Source organism: Pygocentrus nattereri, chromosome 11, assembly GCF_015220715.1.
Source record: "Pygocentrus nattereri isolate fPygNat1 chromosome 11, fPygNat1.pri, whole genome shotgun sequence".
Taxonomy (NCBI): domain Eukaryota; kingdom Metazoa; phylum Chordata; class Actinopteri; order Characiformes; family Serrasalmidae; genus Pygocentrus; species Pygocentrus nattereri.
The window spans coordinates 19,338,771-19,363,295 of record NC_051221.1 but is presented as its reverse complement, the minus strand read 5'-3'; the positions used below and the strand labels follow the sequence as shown (position 1 = coordinate 19,363,295).

General features: G+C 40.6%; 1 protein-coding gene across 2 annotated transcripts in view; it reads left to right on the top strand.

The window, feature by feature from the left end:
• Window positions 1-5,965: 5,965 nt before the first annotated feature.
• Window positions 5,966-24,525, top strand: part of LOC108443939 (complexin-1) — a 58,804-nt gene continuing 40,244 nt past the window's right edge. The window contains exons 1-2 of one of the 2 annotated variants that reach the window (XM_017724863.2): window positions 5,966-6,573; window positions 7,427-7,542. In XM_017724863.2, coding sequence (XP_017580352.1) covers window positions 7,512-7,542 — 31 coding nt within the window. In that variant the 5' untranslated portion in view covers window positions 5,966-6,573; window positions 7,427-7,511. Of the gene's footprint in view, window positions 6,574-7,055; window positions 7,329-7,426; window positions 7,543-24,525 lie in introns of those variants that run through there. The other variant, XM_017724864.2, reaches the window with a different exon arrangement.

Genomic DNA, 24,525 nt, shown 5'->3' with positions numbered 1-24,525 from the left:
CAGAAAAGAGGGACAAACTCCCTATATCCTTGATTTCAGAACAAAAACTGGATGAGCAAGAGTCTCCTTTTAAACATATAGTGTACAATAAATTTGTAAATGTCAAGTTCTTTAACCAGACCAGTAGAGATTTGTGTGTTGAATGCACTTGATCGAGTGAATGGACTTTTCTCCTACTTCAGTCATTACAGCATGTTCTGAAGATGGTATTCCATTATGTTGGTGCAGTCCTTGAAACACCAAACCTTTTGAAAGCAGCAGAAATGAATAATACCTCCATAATTAGAATGAAAATAATAAAAACCCTCCAAACCCTTCAACTGTTACAGATGTTTCAGTTCTGCTAGGATGGAATCTATAGAGACATGTAGCCAGTAATTATCTCGTATCAGGGAAAACGCTGCTTTGTTTGCTCTGGTTTGATTAATGTCAATATTTAGCAGTTTCAATGTTACATCATCAAACAATTAAGTTCAAATAAAAACACATTGTAATGAAGCAGTAACACCCTCAGCTGAGTAACACTGTCTCAAGGTTTTAACAGAGAAGCTTATCCTTTCCAATTTCTCCCAGTGAGCTGGTGCAGGAGAGCAGTGGAGAAAGGAGCGTTCCCCCAGGCCACTGGAAAAGACCAAAGGATCCAGTTTTTTCTTTCTGGATCCACACCTGCATAGCAAGCCATTACTGCAATCCTGCATGCTGGCTTCTGATGGAGAAAACGTGTGCAAATGAAACGGTGTGCCATGTGGAGTGCAGAAACAATTCATTTACGCCCAAAAACAGCCCACATTTGTCTCGGCATATGTCTGCGTGAACATGCGCTTGCTTGCTTTTTGTTCCACATCCTATTTGACAAGATTTTCTTTGCGGTTACCATTGTAACAGTTTACACTGTCATCAGAGTGTTTATTCTGTACATCTGCATGTGCGTACATGATAGTACGCAGCCATTGCATTTTGCTTGTAATTTTGGTTTGAATGAGAAGACAGGAGAGAGCAGGAAAAAATAGATTAAGAGTCTTTCATAGAAAAAGATTGGATTCAAAGGATCAGAGTAATTTTTTCAGGAATGATGAGTCAGAACAAGTATTAGTCTAGCATGTTCTTTCATTATTTCCTCCTTATCTCTCTCTCTCTCTCCCTCTCTCTCTCTCTCCCTCTCTCTCTCTCTCTCTCTCTCTCCCTCTCTCTCTCTCTGCCTCTCTCTACCTCTCTCTCTCCCTATCTCTCTCTTTCTCTCTCTCTCTCCAAAGGCTGAAGTCACATTACCTGCTAGAAACTACACTGTGTGGGAGTCTCATTTCCCTGCAGTTTGTAATTGAACCAGGTTTAAGGCCTGGTGTTCTGGATTATTGTAATGCTTATTGTCAAGCCTGTTTGTTCTTTTAGCAGTCTAGGGTGTGATTCAAAAATAAAAGAAAAAAGTGTGCGTTTTGCAGCTAACTAGTTTCGACACCCATTGCATTGAACCAAACAAGTATTCTAAACATTAAACTTTCTTCATTGATCCTTATTTTCTTTGAAACGTTTTCAAACAGCACATGTATGCTGACAATCAATGACAAAGAACAATCATACATTACTTGCTAAAGTAGAGCTTGCTAGAAATACGGACTGAGCTAACATAACTCAATAACAGAGGTGGCATAGGAACAGAAACAGATGCTAACAGTGAGCAGAGAGTTTCAGCGTGTGTTGTATGTGAATGTGCTAGCAAAAGGCGCACAGTTAGATTACCGCTGATCCTGTTCACACACAGCCCCATTTTCAGACATGTTAAAGGAGAAATCGAAAGGTTCCACATAATTAAATGGTTAAAGATGTAAGCAAAGTCATTCAGAGTGGTTAAGTATGAAATGCTCTGTCTAGAGAATCTTACAGAGTCAAAATTGTTGATAGTGGTGTTGACAGAAAACAGACGTCCAACTCTAAAAGCTCCCTCACAGACAATTATTACATGAAATGGTCATGAATATGCTGCCTGATGTCAGAGACATTGTTTAACAATATTTTGTGATGAGGTTTTGGCTTAAAATGTCTTGTTAACCTTGTTCTTTCATGGAGAGGTACGTGCAGGGCCTTGCAAGGCAGAATAGTCCCCAAAGAAAACATATTTTATCAGTATTTTGACTATTTTACCATCATCATTACAACATAAAAAACTCACTGGTTCACTGATGGTTTTTGATAGTAAATAAAATGGCTATATTTGTGTTGTAGACACTGCAGCCCCTGGTTCCTATGACCACCACTGTAAAGAAGTCTGAGTCTGTAACTATCTACATGAACCATTTATCATCACTCTCTCAAATCACTTCAAATGACTTCATTTACATTTCAGTGACAGAACTGTCATTGAAATGCATTTGACAATTGGTGGAATTCTTTGAAGTTATACTATGCAAGTTTGGGGGGCTGGAGACCTCTCTAGTTTACATACATAACTGCATGCTAGAACATTCTGAAATGTCAGCTTTGCCTTGAACCACTTCAAGTAGTTGAAAGAGTATTCAAAGAGAACTCAGCCAAAATTGTGAAGGATGTATTTTCTGATGATGTAAGTGAATTTAATCTTGTCATTATATCTTCATCAGTATAATGCTGAGTTTGCATTTGAGAACCGAATGTCATGCTGAAACCTTCATTTTAACTCTGTTCATGAAAAGTTAATGTGTAAAGACATATGACAAGGTCTGAAGATCTCCATCAAAATCTGACCGTACATCTCCAGTTTCATGATTATAAAGTTTAAATGATTATTTCAGCCTTTACAGGGTGACTCATGGCAGCACACACACACCATATATTAGCATAGTTTGCCTCCTGACTCAATTTAAATAAAATAAATAGTCAAAAATATATACTTTTTCAAAGCTTGTATCAGAGTGTACAGAGGCCTGTGGTGGGCTCATTAACATTCATCCTGTTGCACACACATTACAGGACCCATTTTATATATAAACTAAGAGTTTTTCAAGATACTCCTCAGACACTCCTCAGTCTCCACAGTACATGAAAACTACATGAAAATACATGAAAACTAAGCTGCAAACACAGCCTGTTTTGAATTGAATGTTTTTGTTATGTCAAGAAAAACAACACATTTACTCAAAACCACCTATTTAATATACAGCCTATAGCGGTTTGGCCCCACCCACTCAGGTCGAAGTTATAAAGAGCGTTTCAGCTCAGATTGCTCACTGAATGAGTTGCACTGCAAGGCAGTCCATCATTTACATGTACGTCTCATGTACAGTAACAGAAACAACCTCTTTAACTGTAAGGGATAAAGAGAGGTTAATGGTCATGGTCATGTAAAAACAATGTACTGCTGTTTTTGGTACATAAACCAACAGAAATGTTATGAAAGTGGAACAAACAAACAAACAAATAAATATATTGGAATGTGAATCCTTTAACTTGTTTAGCAAAACATCATCTGAATTTACAAAATGTTCAGGAATTCAAAAGCTAAAGAGGAAACTTAAGGAAATAGGCAAAACTATCATTCCCACTGATACTATGAAGTAACCTCACTGACCACCAATGCATTCATAGTTGTGAGGTTAGACAGGCTTTACAGGACTCTGGCAAAAATCCCATTCAAAATAACAGGCAACTGTAGTGTTGATTTAGTATTTGTTTGAAAGGTCACAATGGATAATCTGAATGTAATTTCTTGTGTCATTGAGCTAATGTAGCACTTTAAACCAGACTTGATGTTACACAGCAACACAAAGCAAACTGTCCTAACTTTCTCATTAGATGGAATGAAATTTTGCCAACAGCCTGTAAGGCTTATCCAACCTCACAACAGTAACTACGAAGGCAGTGGGAGTAGGTTGACTGCTTACGTTACAAAGCTTATGTGATTTACATTTTTGCCGTCATTACCGCCATGAACTTCCCATCACCATCATCAAGATCATCACTGTAGTCATCCTCCTCCTTACTGCCGTCATGCTCTTTCACGTAGGGCATTAGCAGTCCCAGCAGTGGCTGTTTTTTGTAAGCACAGGTTCAGTTGGATGGAGATGGAGTGTGGCTGCTTTTCTGTTTGTGGCTCGGAGTGGGTGCTGAGATATTTCAGAAATTCCACCCACTCCGCTCTGTAATCCGGGTTTATTACCAAGCTTTGCTTTTTCATACGTGAATCATCTTCACGCCTGGCACCAGTACAAAAGCTGGATTTGGAAACAAAGCTTTTAAATCACTTGATGTGTCCAGACCAAGTCAAACAGAAGACAAGAAATCTCCGGATGACCCTCTACATTTACATACATTCGGCAACACTTGGATGCTGTAAAGACCAGACATCTCTTGATCACATATTGCTCTTTTAAGGCAATAAATATCCAGTTATGTATTTCAGACTAATTAAACCACGCCAACTGCACACTTCCTTTCACTCACCATGTTGCCTTACATGACAATAAGCTGATATGGTTGCTGTCAGTTTGATGTGACTGTGGACTAATCTGGGCATAATGAGCCTATAGTGGCCCTTAGAGCCCTTGTTACAGAAAGAAAAGCACCGTCTTTGGCATTTATCACATGAAGTGTGAGGAGGTGGTGACTGGAAGCTGCCCTGCACCTGTCACTTTAAAGCTTTTTAATCTTTCTTTGGTGTATAAATGAAGCTGATTTTATTCATCTCATTACTTAGCTGCAGCTTAGTAGCCTACAAAGACATGCAAAACATCAGGTTAACAGTGAGGAGACAGACACCCAAGAGTATCTTCTCAATGCAAGAAAAACAGGCCAGTTTGTGACTGAGCAAAAAAAGGCATTTTCATATAACACACCCATGAGTTTGTATTCCTGTTCTTCTAGGGTATTTCCACTGAATTACTTATAACTCCAGCTGCATAATTCTATACCACAAGCTTTGGTCTTAAAGGGGCAACCCAGCCTAAAGTCTCATTTGTTTTATTTGTTATTTTATGTAGTAAAATAAGCGTCAGTGCTTTGGTAGATTTTGCAATTTTGTGCCATTTTCACATGTTTTGACATCAGTGTTCTCTCACTGCAGTACCCAGCATGCACTCCACATTTACATTACACAATCATTGGAAATCCATAAGGAGCTCAAACAATCCTGACTGCTAGCCACTGACAGACTGAGAATCTAGTCAATATGTCTGTAATGCTAGCTAGAATTACTGATATAACAGTAACCTTAACTGACCTTCAGGCTTTTTTCTTTGATAAATGAATGTTTCAACCAGCTAACCAAAAAAAAACTAGATTAGCGATGATTGAGGCTCTTGTTTAAGAGATGAGTATGCATGTTTATAACGGATTTAGCAATGGTTAATTTTTCATTTTGACTGGGTGTCCCTTTAACTTCAGTATCCAGTAAGATGCCTTTTGGTTTTTCAAACAAGCCCAGCCTTTTTACAGTAGAAATGAACAATGGTGAGGCACTTCCACTGACCTCTGCTTAACTGTAGCTACATTATGCTGTCCCTACATCTGAACCTGACCCCACTTTAACCACACACACACACACACACACACGCACACACACACACACATACATTCGTGTCATTCATCCGTGCGTTTGGTGCGTTTGGTCTCCACAAATAGACGCGCGCCAACACACACAAACACAATCCTGTAGTGTTCTTACTGTGAAATAGTTTACAGTGAGAATCGCTTGCCGTGTAAACGGAGTGCATAATTCGGCGGGACGCTGTCGTCGTTTCCCCGGATCATTCGCTTAGCACGCTACTGGAGAACTGCTGCCACGCCGAGCCACGCGCCCCTCAAATTCACGACCCGAAGGACGAAGGAAGAGCACATTATTCCACCACCCGTATTCCGACAAACCCCGCCTCCTCTGCTGGGAATGTTCGGATTGGCCCGCCTTCTGTGCTACGATTGGCTAGTAGTTCATACATATAAACGGTTCTTCGTGGGTGATAGGCGCGCTGCGTGTGAGTATGAACTACTAGCCAGTCGTAGCGCCAGGAGACGGGGCCTGAATGAATACGGGTGGGAAAAAAACACGCTTTTGCATCGCTCAACTCAAGCTGCCCTGCCTAGAAACCTACAGAGCAGCTTCAGTGCATATGGAGCTGTAAATGTGTGCGTGGCAGTGTGTTAGGACTCCCCAGGCCCCGCGTGCGCCCCAAACAAGCCAGATCCAAACACCAGCGCTGTAAGGCAGCGAACCAGCGAGCTAACCTCAACGTGCACTCTCGGTTCGGCTCGTGGAAGAGGGAGGGAGAGAAGGAGGGAGGGGAGGAGGAGGGCGCAGCGGAGCCCGGCCGCCGTGAATAATTGATCGCTCCCCTTCTCGGTGAGAGAGCCTGGGACGCGCCTCCTCGAACGGGAGCCCCTCCATGTGATACAGTCGAGCTGTACGTCCCCCCATCGCGTCCTCTCTGCAGCCGCGCGCGGACATGCTTGGAAGCAGCGGCTAAACATCCCTGTCCCCTCTCTCTCTCTCTCTCTCTCTCTCTCTCTCTCTCTCCTCCCCACACACTCTCTCTCTCTTTGCTTTAACACTCAACTTCACCGGGGCTTCATCGTCCGCGCGAGAGGAGCGATCTTAAATACACCGGCCAGGTAATCATGACCTCTGTGTGCGCGCGCGCGTGTGTGACTGTGAGTGTGTATGCGAACATCAGCGGTGGGATGGAGCGCGAGCCCCTGCACTGTAGAACGAACGAGGAAGTGGTCCTTGCATCTCGAGCACATATGCATCACGGTGTTTATAAGAGCATGCAAACGCGCGTGCAGCGTTCCTATAACCGCACGCAAACGCGCAATCTGGCACTTTTACCATCAAAATAAACACCGATCGCGTGCACGGAGGTGCGGTAAGGGGTAAATGTGCGTGCATATCCGTTCTCGTCTCCCATATGGGCTCGACGCTTGATGCAACTGGACAATGGAAAGTTAACCCGCACATTGTGGGATCGCTGCTAAACAGTGCCTGGCCCCCTATTGTCCAAGCCGGTGTTTATACCTTTAAATGGAAAGAGAGCAGAGCCGTCCACGCTTTATCTTCTCAGATGTCATGGGACGATTTTTAGGCTGCGGTGTCCTGTGTGGGTCGATCCCGTGCCCTCTGCAGCTCCACATTTACAGCTGCCCACAAAATGCCCTTCTGTCCCAAAGGCAAACACCACGGGCTTTTGGTTCTTCTACAATGTGCTGCTAATGAAACGTTTAAATTAAGTCAACTGAACATAAATTTCACTCATTTTTGGCAGGACGACACTTTTCTCGGCACTGTATGTTTCCTATTGACCTCTAATGTCCTTCAGTGGGAACTGGTCGATACGGGCTCGTTTAGAGTCACAACACGAAAGACGCAGGTAGTGAAGCAGGAGGGAAAAGTTTCTGCCTTTTCTGTTGCTGCCAAGTTTCAAGAAGTGCTGCAGCGTGAAGGTCTTGGTGTGATTTTTGTTCACAGGTCTGGTGAGGAAGGACTACTTAAGAGGCTTTATCGTGAATGTGATATCTGCGCGTGAAGAAGGCAGGAATCAAAAGCCATCACCATGAATTTTGTTATGAAGCAAGCGTTGGGGGGTAAGTCCATCACTGTCCAGTTGTCTCTGTTAAAGGGAAGGGTCCGGAAGGGTCCGGAGGGCACCGGGGCTAAATTGAACAAACTATTGGTGTGCAAACTGTAAATGCATTTGGACAATTTACTCTGCACCAACTTTGCGTGGACAGAATGGAGCCACGCGCGACTTTGCTTTAGAGTTTGTAGATGTGTTTAAATGCAGTGAGAAGCTGCTGCATTAATGCTCTAATGACATGTAAGAGCGAGTGCATGTGCTTGTGCGCGCGCGTGCTTGCTGAGCGCATCGTGCTCTAGAGAGCGAGCGTTTTTGCGCAGTGCCCCCCGCGCGCGCGCTATTGTTTGCACGAGACCTTGTGCAATCCTTACGACTTTTACAATTTTCTTTACATTTTTTTATTACTTTTATTGACGCACCAGTTTCTATATATGCCTATTCTTGTTGTTGATAAACCCTGATCATATTCATTTATTGATTGATGTGAAAATGCTGTAGGGAATCTTCCAGACCTGTGAGAGAGATTGAATTGAATATAGATCCACATGCATACAGTTTGTAAATGCATCGTGTTTTGCACGCCCAGTGACTGCATTCTTTTAAAGATTGTGCACTGCTAAATCGTAATGTCATACATTTCATGAATATGCACAAATATGTCAAAGAATGGAGCGTGGCTGCTGTTAAACCACTCAATGAAGGGCTGGAATTGCTTGATTAATCCCTTCCTGTGTTTCTGATGGGGATTTTAGCCATCGCCTCACTGAAGGAAAGGCTACTGGTTCTGCCAGCCATTCACTGCTCATATTAATTGAGGCTGACAGTCAGATCTTCAATTTTGATGGACATTTGAGCACAAACCATTTGACTGGGGCAGGTACATCCTCAGATTCTTAATAAAGAGCTGGAATAGGATCCATTTCATTAACCGGGTGCTGGTAGGAGGCAGGCGGTCAGGTCTTTGGTCCAGCCCATGTCTGCGTCTATAAAGCAAAAACAACTGAACTGTGTAGAAAGAGATTTCACCCTTGAGAGGGTAGAGCCATGCCAAAAGCTCCAGCACTGGCTATTTCTTTTTTTCCTTTACAGAAATGTTGTGAGCATCCTCGGCAAATTGACCTACATTTTTGTTTCGTTTCACTTCTTTTTTTTAAGAGATTTTGAAGTTCAGTCAATACCATCTGGCCTCCTAACTGCCCAGAAAAAATACACGGCCCTTTACTTTTACTATTCCCAGTATATGGTATTGTTAGAATATCAGCAAAGTAAAAAATCCTATGGCTCTCCTTAGAGGCTTTTATTGCATGTTGGAGTTATGTCCATAAATAAATGATTCCTTTGGATCAGTATAAAACTGCCGGCTGGCGCTTCTTTGTCTCTGTGCAGTCTCCCCTTTTGACCAGTTCAGTAAATCAACACACGGGCATTCTCCGGCCAGCGTGGTGAGCCCTCCCAGGCGGTTCTGACCTGCATTAGATAATAAAGGCAGGGTGAGGTGAAATAATAGGCCTGTCTGGCAAAGATTTAGAGGCCCAAGGTCAGCAGGTGGGGACACAGGCAGGCACTGAGGCGCCACTATAGAGGAGTAATCAGCCTTTGTGGGACTGAAATCTCCAGAGCATCACATCACAATCAGCGCTGATGCAGCACATGAATCAGCCACCCTGCCCTGATATACACACATACATGTAAATTCTACATACATACACACACACCTATGTGTGTGTGTAAATACATATATATGGAATAATAATATCTACCATAATGTATGTATAATATATATAATTGCTGTAATTTTCTATTTTTTTAAAATGGTTTTTATTTTTCTACATTGTTTGAACACAACAGCTGCCCTTTACATTGTACGAAAACTTCATGATGATTAGACCAATAGAAATGCTCTAAAATCACTTGGGATAAAACTTTTTTACATGAACTTATGTTAAAAGTTAAAAGCATTCTGATCTTCTCCTGTAAAATTAGTAATAACCCATGTATAAGAAGACTTTTGTATAAGAATGTATAAGAACCCATGTATAAGAAGTGTCAGCCTAAGCTCAGTAACCAAAATGAAATGTTTGTTCTCTTTCAGTTCAAAAAGACAATGTTTCACAAAGTCAGGATATTGTTGTTCTGCAGAAGCATGAAAATAAACAAGAATATTCATATGCGCTTGTGCGTTCGCATACACATTTAGGCGCATTGATTTTTCCTTTGCTGTTAATTTAAACACACACACACATATTCTGTCCTTTGCTGCGTAATTCACTCTCACCCCTCTCTCTGTCTCATTCTCTCTCTCTCTTCCCCCACCCCTTTACAATACCCCTCCCCCTCAAAGAGCACATTTTGATAACACATAACGCTGGAGTAGTACTCACACACCCCATACTCCTCCCAACACACACACTCACACACACCCGTATCTCTTTATCTCTTGCTTTGTCTTCACCGGACTGTCTCTTTTCCTCTCTGAAACCAGCGCAGCCGTGTGGAAAGAGCTTGGCAGAGCCAGAGTGCTAATGAGGCTGACACGGGGCATGCAGGCTCGCACGGCCTTCTACAGACCAAACACATAGACAGACCTACAAACACACAGGCACACAGATGAGCTTGGCCATGTGTCCAGGTTTTACACTGCCACCATAAAGCTTTCTATTTCCAAATCCATACCTCTTTAAACACTCATCTGCGATCACCACTACAGTTTGAGTGGTTTTCATATAACAGTGATGATGATTGTGTGTGTGTGTGTGTGTGTGTATTTTTTGCTTTGTTTTGTTTTTTTAAGTCAATGCATGCTACAACAACTCACCATTAATACAGCAAAAAGTATATGAAAATTTTGCATTGAACAGCTTAATCTTACAATCATTTAAGGGGCTTTACTCATATCATACACAAATAGCTTGTAATACAGAAACTAGAAACTAAAAAGTCTGTTAAATATCTAAAATATGCTACTTTTTATTATGCATAATATACTATAATTTGTGTTACGTGCATGTTAAAATGACATTATGGAAGCAAGTTTAGGTAATAATGAATCAATCCAAGGAAGCGAAGTTGAGCGGCTGGTGCTGGAGCATGAGAAAAACAAAGTAACCTCTATAGTGTTATGATCTGTAGCTTCCCATCTACATTAAAGCTGGCTCCTCTAGCCTAGTTAGCTCATCTAGTGGCCTACAGATCCAAACACCACAGTACATGTTTGATTTCAGACAATGCAAAAATAACCTCCATTTAGAGAATAAAGACTATGAAAAAGCATAAAGTCAAGTCACAGGTGTTGGATTGACAGCTAGGATCTAATGTGTTCTGTAGCATTTAGACTGTTAGAAATTGCTGAGCTACTTTTTCATTAACACTTACTTACTCTTTGGATCCATTTTCATTAGGCTCCACCCCTGTCAGAATTAAAGGTCATATGCTGGGTCATGTGAACCTGCAATAAAGCGATGGCTGCTGAAGAGACAGATTCATTACAGATGGCCCGCAGGCTGAATCACCATCAGTTCACATTCACACCAACCAGAGCCCTGAAAACTCTCGCTGACTGTGTGGACAAATGATGGACAAGCTAATCAAACGTAATTAAAAGAGCCATGATCATAAAATTGAATTAAACCAAACTGAATTGAACTGAAGTGAAATAATGCACGATTCCTCTTCGAAGACTATTGGAGAAGTCATTGAACTGAAAGCATAAGGAATGGAAGAATGGAAAGCTACTTGATAGCTTTACCATACACCGCTCCGCCATGCTAAATCAGGCATTCACTCTGTTTGTGTTGCGTAGCCAAGGCACAACAACAGTCTGGCTCTTTTTGCAAGTGCTGCCTGCAGAAGCCTCTGGATTAGAAATCAAACCCAGCCTACCTGCAGCTCCAGGGAGCCCTGCGCTGAGCTGTGTGAGAGCTGATGCTTATTGATTTATGTGCTGACCTAGAAACGACTGATCGCCGACGCTGAGCAGGCGTGATTTTTAACTGTGTAATGAGAGGGATCGTAAGCGGGCATGTGACCGCAGCATGCGGCCTAGTGGGATAGAAATCGATGTGGTGGCCTCAGAGAGGCCAGGTGGCCGTATCTCTACCTGGAGAGGGATGCGATGGCGGACGCTGAGTTATGAGTTTGACCAGGAAAGCAATAAAAATCGAGCAGAGTGCCATTATGAGCAATTAGAGGACCAAATCTGATCACTGTCCCCATTTAGTTGTAATGTGAGTCTCTGTAGCGCTAGCTTTGTGTGTTACTGCAGAAGAATGACACAGCATATTAGAGAGAGAGAGAGAGAGAGAGAGAGAGAGAGAGAGCAGCAATATGTGATAAGCAGTAAGAGGTGAAATTAAAAAGTACAGTATACACACACACACACAAACACTATCCTCACCTCACACCTGCTTGACTAGTGTGCCAAGACATATGCTCTCTATCTCCTCCTGTTGGCAGGAAGTGCTAAGGTCAGCCTAGGACACATTCTGTCATTCTGTTCTTCACAAACTGGCACCCACACAGACATACATGCCCACATACACACAATACAGTGCAAAAGTCAGAGGCCACCCTTAATTTACTTAATTTCCAGTCAAGTACAACTTAGTAAGTTGTTCTCTGCAGGATTGGCAGCTGTACATTCTCCCACATGGCCAGACACACTGTCCTGGCTGCAGGATCCTGGTTCTGGCCTGCAGGAATTATATGTGCAATGGCCCTTACAGCACCATGCTGCTGTCCACACAGGGAGAAACACCTGCCACTACACACACACACACACACACACACACACACACACACACACACACACACACAAACACACGCATATGGTTGGAAAGTAATAAAACATATCTGTTTCATTCTTCTTCTGGAAGTTATTTGAATATTTGGATTTCACTTTTATCCTATATAATTAAACTGCCTGTTTTTGTTGCTTTTAAGAAGTAGTCTAGGCTGAAACACTCTTTATCACTTCAGTATGAATGGGTGGGGCTAAACTGTAATAGGCAGAATAGGCTGATGAATTTAAATGTGATTGTGTGACATCACAAAACAAGGAATTCAAAATGGTTTTCATATATGGACTGTAGGGACTGGAGAATGAATAGTGTGCATTAAAACTTGTCAGTGTTTACATACTACATAAAACGCTTTTATTTCAAAAAGTAAAGGAAATTCAGTTTTCCATGATTTGGGTTCTTTAACAAATGTAGGTTTGGTGTCCCAGACAGGGATTAAGCCTAATCCTGGACTACAGCTTCCTTTCAATGGAGAATCTGCATTCTGAATGCAGTGCAATCCAGAATAGTTCATGAATGGTTCCTGGCTTGGATGCATGATTCTAAGAAAACCATTAGTTAATATAGAATGTTTACATTATATGGAGATTCTATAAACTTTAAAATAGTTCTCCACATTTTCACATCTCATTTACAAAAATGGTTCTAAAGCATCCATTGAAAGTTTGTTAAGCAAACCAAAAGTGGTTCTCTTGTGGTACTGAGCTGAAAGACCTTCATTTTTAAGAGTTTATTTATACTTCTGGCTGCTGAAGTTACTTAAAAGGACATAAAAGCATGTTTTTCTATGTATCTTTTTCCACTTTTGAACACGTTACATGTACAGTACATTCAGATTTGACATCCTGCCTCTTCCTGAAGAATTAAGTGCACACTGGCACTGGCAGTGGTCAACTGGCACTGTCGCTGTCAGATACGCACACACAGATGGGGTCAGTCACCCATGTGGTCTCAGGGTTAGATAACTTGTCACACTGTTGCCCTTCATGTGCACTGTGGACTGATGAGTCATAGTTTTGGCCATGACACCAAGGGGCTCCATCAGCCCTCTTCTTCCTCTGCTTTGATGGCTATTTAACATGACAAGACTTGCTTGCGCAGAAGTCACAATATGTTGGGTGGGATTAAACACTTAGTACACATCACAGGGTTCAACGATGATGTGAGGAACAAAGTTAAGCATCCATCAAAATTTGTGAGGAAGAGCAGATGCTGAGAACTGAGAGGCCTGCATCAGCTTACAGCAGTAGCTTTCCAATGCTGCATCAGAGAACAAGTTTAAAAACTCCTTGAAGCTTTCAGTAGAATTGAAGAGCCATAATTCACAAGACATTGATATAAAGAGTCCAAATGAATCCAAAGATTCAAGTTAGTCCAAACAGCGCAAAAGATTAATTTCTAAAAAGGACAAGCTGAGTCACAGTTGTTTATTAATGGGATTAAAGAGTATACAGCATACTGGCTTCAGAGAGCTAATGTATTTGCCTGTGTTTAGTTCAGCAAATGACTAGCACATTATTATCAATTTCACTGAGTACTGTTATCTACAAAATATTGTCATTATCATCATTGCCAACATCATCGTCATCATCATCATTATAATTGCTTCTGCTCAATAATGTCATTAGTATATAAATTTAAGTAATGGTTAAGCAAATTATTTTGGAATATTTTAAACGGCCCAAATGAAAAACAGCAATGACAGAGCCAAAGACTCCTGTGTTACAGTTTTCACCAACTGAAGGGGAATTCCTTTAACATTTCTACATAATTTGATCCTTGAAATGTAAACAAAGTCATTTAGAGGGGTTTGATGTGAATCAGTGAACTATAGGTTAAGTTTAACTCACTCTGATTTCTTTATAATGGCAGTTACAGTTACTAATGGTTACAATGTCTGCAATGCAAATATAGCCAGTTCATGTCATTTTTTAACACTTGACCAGTGAACCACTTCACGTTTTTATTTGTAATGTCAATCATTCTAAAACAGTAGTAAAACTGAAAAAATAAGCTTTGTGATTATTTTGCCTTACAACAGCTTATATGCACCTGATCACTATGAATGTATTTTAAAAAGTTTTAGACAAGAGTCTTATTTTAAGCCTACCTTAAAAGAATAGGGTTAGGGTTAGGGTTAGGCATCAGACAATCCATTAAACATAATTTACGTAATAACTTTCTGTGATTTAGCTTTTAGAGGCATTAAACCTGTAAGGCCAATGCAACTTGTCTATTTCTGTTGTTTAATCTGTTCATAATGTGATCTCTCTATGCTGCTATTACACTTATTTGATATGTGAAGAATGTTCTATAACAGAGCTGGTGATTCCTATTTAGTTTGTAAGTCCTCTGGTGTCAGACTTAAACAAGTTTAAGAAGAATGCTCAGAACTGCTTGGCAGCGTGAAGCCTGGTTCAATTTGGTTAAGTACATCAGATGTCTGTGAACAATTCTAACTCCATTTAGCATTAAAACACGCTGAATAACTCTGTTAATACTTTAACTATTTACTTATGCAGACATTTGGAAAAAACTTTGAGGAATCCCCCTTTAATACTATCCATAATCATAAAATCATCATCATCATCATCATCATGAATGTTTTGGTTCAATAATTCACTACTATGAATATAAATATATAAGCAATAAATAGAGCAAATTGTTGGGGAGTTTTTAAATGACCCAATTACTGAAAACCATCAAGAACAGGCCACACATCACCACAGAGAAATGGTTTTCACAGATTAAACCTTTAATATGCCTTATGAATAACTTCCTCCCATTTAGATCTGCTCGCACTTAAAGGACACACACATGGTCACAGTAAAATAAATTGTGTAATTGTGTTTAGTACTACTGAAAAACCAAGTGTCATAAGTGGACATCAGGAAAGCAGAATGTAGGATTATGGGCCCTTTATGTAGAATGCTTCACGCCACTGACAAAACCATGTTAATGGAACTCAAAGATCCCTCAGTACAGCCGAAGCTCGTTTGACTTGTGATGCGCTTACATGAAGGCTACTGTGATGAGTGTGCATTTCACCATGCCTTATGATAGCATGTGCACACTGTGCTGATGGAAAAGTCACAGAAGAGAAATCTCTGTTCTTGCAGAAGACTTTCAGCTACATATTCTCTTGGCAGTTTCAGGCACAAGGCAAAGCGTGTGACCCAATTTTTGGAAATTCCTCTGTAAAAATAGGATCAGACGCAAAACATTGTGTACCTCTTTGGGGCGTGATAGTAAAAAAAGATGAAGGAAAGAAAAAGAAAAGCTCACCAAATTAGAGTGAAGAGTGAAAAGTTCATACAACACAAAGTTCTTTTGAACATGCAAATTACATAAAGGAATCTCTGCAGGTAAAAATAGGTTAGTGACGTGGGCAGTTAGGTAACCAGCCACTTTCCCAGTGTTCGGGTCTCCGGTTTGGTATCCGGTATTCCTGGGAGAGAAGTGCGTCAGCGGCTGGCTCGGAATAAGGCCTCTTTTGCCTGTTCCACTGCATGCCCTTGACTCCTGTCCAACATGGCCACCTCCCCAGCATGCGGATCTGGCAGGGCTAGGCCCCTCTCCCTCTGTCTCTCTCTCTTTCTCTGGCAGAGCGCAGCCTCTAGCAGGCCAGAAAAGGTGAGAGCTGCTCTCTGTAGGGTTTATGTGGCTGCAGGCACTGCTCTGCTTTTCTTTTGCTGACAGCTTTTCATTACACCTCCACCATTTATGTTAACAAAGGTCACTGGAGGTCCATCAGCTAGCTTGGCTCTTTGACGCTCTTCTAGACCATTTGTTATGACTGGGTTGGTCGTGAGATTGGTTTTGCAGTATGTATTCGCATCGCAGTGGGCCTATCCTATCTGCAGTATAAGGTCATGTGGTTTATTATGCAGTTTATTACTGGTCACCCGTTTGCTTCTCATTTCCATACAGATGGCTTTATAGCCCTTTTCTGAAGCAATGAAAGCACCTGTCTGCTCAGAAAGTGGTCATTTGTTAAGGCGAATTTGCTTTTTTCTCAGCAGTTCAGTATTTATCATGTTTAGTGTTTGTGTCCTTGCAGCTAACCAGTTTGTACGTTTTTTAGAGCAATGCTATAGTAGACTGACTTTTGTCTCCCTTCCATTTGATGATTCCCTTTGCAAATGTGTTCTGTAACTGAAAAGTTTGAACAACCTACACACAATGTAAAATTATATGTGCTTCTTATAAAGGATTTTCCTTGCACCACACATTTATGCCAAGAACCAGTCAAGATTCTTTATTTTGTAAAGGCCCAACATCATGGAAAGCCTAATTTTCCAAAAAGGAGTTTATATCTGCACTTTGTAAGATTGTTTGTTTAAATCATAATTAGCAGCTTTGCTGAGTCAGGAGAAAAACATGAAACTAAAATATAAAACAGCCTTTTAAAAGTCTGGTTGGATTTCGTAGGATTTTTTTGGACCATGTCATACCTCTTTATATATTAGCTTAACACACAGTTTAAAAACAATGCTCAATGTATAGATCTCAAATGCGAAATCAACGTTATACAGATGAAGATATGATGACAATAGAAGATAAATCACTTACATCCTCAGAAGACATGTACTTCACCAAGTTTTGACTGAGTTCTCTTTGAATACTTTTTCAATGTGCCTAAAGCCATCAGATTCATCTGCTCCAGGAAAGAATTTGGAGCACAACCAACTTTACAAAATTGCAAGCTGTGTGCAATTACACATTTCCACCAGAGAGGTCTCCAAATCCCCCAAACTTACTTAGTGTCAGTAGGTAAACATAGTTAAAGTTACAAAAGATACCATTCATGCCCAGTCCTTACAGTCCATATACAAAAAATGATTCATTTTGAATGACGTGTATTTGTGATGTAATATTTTGTGGTACACATAAACATATATCCACCTATCCATTCTACAGCAGTTTAGCACAACCTATGTTGAAGGTATAAGAAATGTTTTAGCCTGAACATCTTTTTGAATGTTTACAATGCAAGGCAGCCAATCAGAACAGAGCTCATTTCCATATATCAGCCTGTGTAATTGCCGTAAGGGGTTTAAAACAGTCATATAAAATTGAATGATTAGTATTTTTTTAGGTTCAGAAATGTCACAAATGGTCCTTAAATACAAGAAAAAGTAATTCTTTATAAGAATAAATGTAGCATTCATAAAGACTGGTATTTTATTGTACAACCCCAATTCCAATGATGTTGGGACGTTGTATAAAACATAAATAAAAACAGAATACGATGATTTGCAAATCCTTTTTAACGTATATTCGATTGAATACACTATAAAGACAAGATATTTAATGTTCAAATGGATAAACTTTATTGTTTTTTGTAAATATTCACTCATTTTGAATTTGATACGACACGTTCCAAAGAAGTTGGGACAGGGGCGTGTTTACCACTGTGTTACATCACCTTTCCTTTTAACAACACTCAATAAGCGTTTGGGAACTGAGGACACTAATTGTTGAAGCTTTGTAGGTGGAATTCTTTCCCATTCTTGCTTGATGTACAACTTCAGTTGCTCAACAGTCCGGGGTCTCCATTGTCATATTTTGCGCTTCATAATGCGCCACACATTTTCAATGGGAAACAGGTCTGGACTGCAGGCAGGCCAGTCTAGTACCCGCACTCTTTTACTACGCAGCCACGCTGTTGTAACACGTGCAGAATGTGGCTTGGCATTGTCTTGCTGAAATAAGCAGGGACGTCCCTGAAAAAGACGTTGCTTGGATGGCAGCATATGTTGCTCCAAAACCTGTATGTACCTTTCAGCATTAATGGTGCCTTCACAGATGTGTAAGTTACCCATGCCATGGGCACTAACACACCCCCACACCATCAGAGATGCTGGCTTTTGAACTTTGCACTAATAACAATCCGGACAGTCCTTTTCCTCTTTAGCCCGGAGGACACAACGTCCATGATTTCCAAAAACAATTTGAAATTTTCCACTTTGCGTCAGTCCATCTCAGATGAGCTCGGCCCAGAGAAGCCGGCGGTGTTTCTGGGTGTTGTTGATATATGACTTTCGCTTTGCATGGCAGAGTTTTAACTTGCACTTGTAGATGGAGCAACGAACTGTGTTCACTGACAGTGGTTTTCTGAAGTGTTCCTGAGCCCATGTGGTAATATCCATTACAGAATGATGTCGGTTTTTAATGCAGTGCCGCCTGAGGGATCGAAGGTCACGAGCATTCAATGTTAGTTTTCTGCCTTGCTGCTTACTTGCAGAGATTTCTCCAGATTCTCTGAATCTTTTGATGATATTATGGGCTGTAGATGATGAAATCCCTAAATTCCTTGCAATTGCACGTTGAGAAACGTTGTTCTTAAGCTGTTGAACTATTTGCTCACACAGTTGTTCACAAAGTGGTGAACCTCGCCCCATCCTTGCTTGTGAATGACTGAGCCTTTCAGGGATGCTCACCTGTTTCCAATTAACCTGTTCACCTGTGGAATGTTCCAAACAGGTGTTTTTTGAGCATTGCTCAACTTTCCCAGTCTTTTGTTGCCCCTGTCCCAACTTCTTTGGAAAGTGTTGCAGGCATCAAATTCAAAATGAGTGAATATAGGTTGAAAAAGATTTGCAAATCATGGTATTCAGTTTTTATTTATGTTTTACACAATGTACACAATGGGTTGTAATTTGTGAATTAACTTGAACTGTGAATTAACTCAAATCTCTTCATTACTCTTCCTGAGTATGTGAGTAGTGTAGCTCATGCTCTAGCAAAAGCAAATTATACATGCTGTCCATATGGTGCACTGTGGGGCTCTCTCAGCTCGGCTAGAAAGAACGAAAGGAAACTGGCTGCTCTTGAGCATGTCTTAGTGCTAATATGGTCATTATGCCATCTCCGGCATCTCCATTTCAAGGGTGCAGCAGCATAGCCATGTGTACCCAGGGGGCGCTAGCTCTCAGCACCAGCTCTGGCCTCTGGCCTCTACTGCTAATGTCAAAAGGGCTGCGTCACTTGCCATCTGTTGAGGGGAGATTCCTTTAGCTCTTTGCAAAAGTGATACATTTTTTCCTGGCTAAAAAGCCTGGAGAGGAGAAAAGACCTGAATGGAACAAAGCAGCCAAACTGATTTTGATCACTAGCATCAGCAAGAGAGCCAGCCAAAATGCAGGGTGGCCTATTTTTAGCCACACATTCGTTGGCAGATGAATTTGGAGTGAGATCACTGGCGAAACCTGGTCAATACGGAGCCTCTAGTGATTATGCAGACGCTCCTGACGGAGCCGTGTGATGTACATTAGTCATTTCTAACATGAACAACAGTGGGTCTGTTGTAGATAAAGCCCTACATTTCCACACTGCGTTCACCCACTCTAGCACTGCTCTAGGCTGTCTGCGGCCTGGCTGTGTGATTCAGGTGGTGGGCTGTGCTTTGTTTATTAGACAAAGTCTAAAGTTCTCAATCCAGACGTACCAGACAGAGGGTGATTTGAAGTGTATGTGAGATTGGTGTTTATCTGAACTATGATTTTGCTCTGCTTTATTTTAATTAAAGAAATTATTAAATCTGTTACACTGCTTGTTTTCACGCCCTGCGATGGACTGGCGACCTGTCCAGGGTGTATCCTGCCTTCTGCCCGAAGACTGCTGGGATAGGCTCCAGCATCCCCCCGCGACCCTGACGGAGAAGCGGCTTAGAAAATGGATGGATGGATGCTTGTTTTCACTTGAAGTCCGTTTTGAATGGATAAAATGTGTCTTAGAGCTGTGAAAATGAGCGGCACTGTGTTTTACATCTCCAGCTCACTCTCCTTTGATTCTGCATGCCCTTCAACAGCTCTCTCCTTTCTCTTCTTTACAGAGTGCAAAAAGAGCTCAGAAGTAGGAAGGCATAGTGATGAAGAAGTGTTAAGGTTGTAAAAATGACTGTGCTTTTTCCTGCCCCCACCCCCCTATTTTTCTGCATAATTTCATGCAAATTCTTGTATTCTCTGTGAGAACGAGATGGGAGGGGGAAGAGGGAGGGCACAGGAAGAGAGAGAGAGAGAGATAAAAAGATATGCAGAGAGAGAGAGGAACACAGAGGACAGAGAGAGTGATATAGAGAGAGATAAAAATAAAGAGACAGAGAGAGAGAGAAACAGTGGAGAGAGAGAGAGAGAGAGCATTATTCAAGAGAAAAAGATAGATATAGAGAGATAGACAGGGAAAGAGAGACAGAAAAATATAGACAGATTGAAACAAGAAAGAGAGAGAGCAATAGAAAGACAAAAAGCCAGAATTAAAAGGGGAATGAGAGAGAGAAAGACAGTTGGTGAGACAGAAAGATAGAGAGAGATATAAAGGGAGAAAAAGAGAGATACACAGATAGAAAAACAGCAAGAAAGAGAAGGAGAAACAAAGAAAAACAGATTGAAAAGAAGAGAAAGGGATGGTGCAGTGAGAGAGAAAACAGGGAAGAAGAACAAAAAGAGAGGTAGGGAAAGAGGAAAAGAAAGTAAGACAGGAAGAGAGAGAGGGTAGTAGACAGAAAGAGAGCAAAAAAATGTTAAAGAAAGGTGAGAAAGCAAGAAAGATGGGGAAAGAAAAGGAGAGAGTGAAAGATAGCAGGAATTGCTGAAAATAAGAGAGAGCAAGAGTAAGGGAATGTTAGAAGAGAGAGAGGGAAAGACAAGAATAGAGGCACAGACTGAAATGAGAGAGAGAGAGAGAGAGAGAGAGAGAGAGAGAGAGAGGCAGAGATGGAAACATACTGAAAGAGAAACAGGTAGAAAAGGCAGAGAGAAAAAAACAAAGACTGAAAAGGAGAGAGGAGGGAAGAGACAGAGAAAAAAGGGTCAGAAAGAGAGAGAGAAAGCTAGAGAATAGACAGAAAATAAGAGAGGATGAGAGCAGCATAGCAGGGGAAAGAAAGAACATAGAGAGAAAAAAGCTAAGAGAGAGAAAAAGAAATAGAGAGACAGACTTAAAGAGCAAGAAAGATAGAGAGACAGACAGAGAGGCCCTGAAAGACAGGATGAAGAGAAACAGACTGAAAATGAGAGAGAGAGAGAGAGAGAGAGAGAGAGAGAGAGAGAGAGAGAGAGAGAGAGAGAAGTAGCGACTGGATCACAGCACTGAAGTTTAGAGTTATGGCCCACAGCAGCGCTCTGAAAGCGATACATCATCAACGTTCTGAATGTTTCTCCTTGAGGAAGAAAATAATGCTGTATTTTTCAAAAAAAGACTTCAAAAGAGGCTAAGTCAATACATTTCCCAGCTCCATAACTCTTTCTGAGGATTTTTGATTTGTGACTAGAAGCATATTCATGAAGAACAGAATTAAAAGTAAAGTTTCACTCCTACACCCCTACATTTCCATGACCTTTGGAACTTACTTTGAGAAGAAAGAGTAAAGCTTCTACCTCCTCCTGGCTGCTATAATAGCAGGGTTTTGTGAGCTGTGAAGGTCTTGGAGCTGCTGTTGTGTTGCCGGATGCTTTCAGTAGCACTACCTGGATGTGGGATGTGGGCGTTTACAGAAACCTCTGTTGATTCATCACAGCTTTTCTGGCAGCCCCTAAAGAGCGGCTGAAAGCTTCACCCTTATCTAAAACAGGTCAGACCATTACTGTAGGCTTAGGACATCAAGGTCTACCTGCCGCTTTCTTTCCTCACAATTTTGACTTTTACTTAATAACATGGCTTTTAAACGAGGTCTTTACGGTTTATTTATTTATTTTCTCCGCTTTCACACAGGTATGAAATGGTTCTTCTAAGCAGTGAAATGAAAGGCTGGTATAGAGAGCCTTGCTTTGCTGATGTTTTAGTCATAGTTAAAAGAGCCATGCTTTTACGTGCATGCGTTATGTGTAAGTTAAGCAATTGTTATTGCCAGGAGTTGAAAAAAACACCTGCCTACCTGTTTTAAGGATTTGTCTCTCCTTTTCTCTCTGTGTGAAAATACCAATTCAACATTTTATTAAGGGAAATATCTAATTTTGGGTTTGCAAACTTCATTGTTAAAGACCTTTGACAGTTGGGAGGATAGAAAAATCATAAAATGAAATAAACTCTATCCTGAGTGACTTAATTTAATTACTTTTGCTGTGTTACATGTGCAGCTTCTGTGTTTTCTGATGAGTCTACAAAACCACTAAATACTTCCTAAAGTATGTCAGCTGTGGTCATTACTGGTCATTTAGTGAGAATGCAGATGAACCATTGTAGTAGTATTGAATAATGATTGTTTTAAGCTTGGAAGTTTGCTCTGCAAACCACAAAAAAAGGTAACATTGTCATATTGGTATTAGTCTTTAACAGAAGTGGTAGTTGAACCCTTTTGAAATTTAAAAGTATGCAAGTGATGGAAAAATGGAGCTTACCAGCACAAAGCGTAAGGTACTCTTTCTCAGTCTGTAGTTATGAACTATTTCATCAGTCAGGTCTGGGTTAGGGTGGTGTGCAGGTATTCTAGTCCTCAGTGCAGTGGGGTGTCTTTATATAATTTCTGAAATCACTATTTACATTTCATTGTATGACGATTAAGAGGCTAAACAGGCTAACAATTCAGTGAAACACACATTTTATGTTTTAACAGGACTGTAAAATGTTAGAGTTACGCTCATATTCTCAAGGACTCTGTGTTATTGGTCTCCCTCCAACCATCTGACAGTAGCATCTGATCAGTGATGTGGTCCCAGAACCCCCACACCTCCACCCTCATTACCCCTCTCCCACTAAATATCTTCCAGAGGACTACAGACAATACACTGCACACTTGCACAGAGTGCATATGTAGTATATGTGTGATACATATATACATATAATGTGTGCTTTTTAAGGACACTTGAAATGCTATTGGACAGAATTGCACAGCAGCTTCATTTGCACTCATATTGCACAGTGTGCTATACATGCTGTATTACATTAGATGGATAGATAGATAGTATATTTTACTAAAATTGAATCTTAAGGATGTGATTGTGAATGCAGTGATAACATGGCTGGCTGTGGTGTGTTTTTTTCCCTAATAGTGCTAACTACTCTAGCTGATGTTTGCTAGGTCTAGAAACAATGAAGATATATTTCTCTAACCAGAGGAGGAAACACCTTTTGTAGAAGATCAGCATAGCAGCGTTGTACTGGTTACATTAGCTAATTTTGAATAATAAGACATGTTTGAATGTTCCAAATTTTTGTGCTACTTTTATCCTCCTAACACTAATTGCTATAATCAAAAAGTAACCGTACAGCTCTATGGTAATATCGGCTATGGATTTTCAAATGTGAAAATATAAAATGACAGATTGCACAGCCCTATTCTGTATAAAATGCCCCAGCAGGTGATTACAGGCATGAAAATCAGTGGTGGTGTCCCAGAGGATGCTGCCCACACTCGGATCTGCTCTGCTGCTCTCATCAGGTACATTTTCTGTCAAACGTTTGGGGACAGCTAGCTTTTTAAATAAACAAATGAGCAGGATTTCTTTGTCAGCTTACCGTGTGAAAGACTAAAGAGGTTTATTTTGAGGAAAACAATGTAGCATAAACACTTGTGATAATATTTCTGACAGCGCCGTCTTGGGAGTAATGCCATATTCAACACATTATCCCCTTGTTGTGATGTCAACACTCATCAGCATTCAAACCATTCAGCTGTTTAAACCACCACTGAGAGAAAAAGATTTTCAGCATGATTTCAATCAATTGCTCAATCACATTATCAGTCAAATCATGGCCATGGTCAAAGCCTACTCCTCAAACCAAGGAATGCAATTAAATGAAAATGATACAAAATATATACATAATCTTGCTTACTTGAAAAGATACAGTGAGAATTTTCAAATTACAAAAGACGTTATTTCTTTATTTCATGTTTGATGTATGTCAAAAAACAAAAACAACATTTTTGCAATTTTTAATTTTCTGTATAATTTGAGCTAAGCTGCTGCCCTTATTGTCTTGTGTAAATAGACTGATTGATGAATGGATTGAAAGAAATACTCCAAAATTGCTTGAATAAAATCTCTTAACATTTACATACATTAAAAGTCAAGGATGTTTTTACCTTCTCCTGTAAAGTTACCCTTTTGGAGATGTGTGGGGGTTGATATATTCTGGGGGTGTTAACTAATGTCTTCTACACTATATATAATATATGCAATCTATATGAGAACAAATATGGACCTCTGTGTAACACTGTAAAACTAAAAGATGTCTCCAAAGTAATGGGTGAA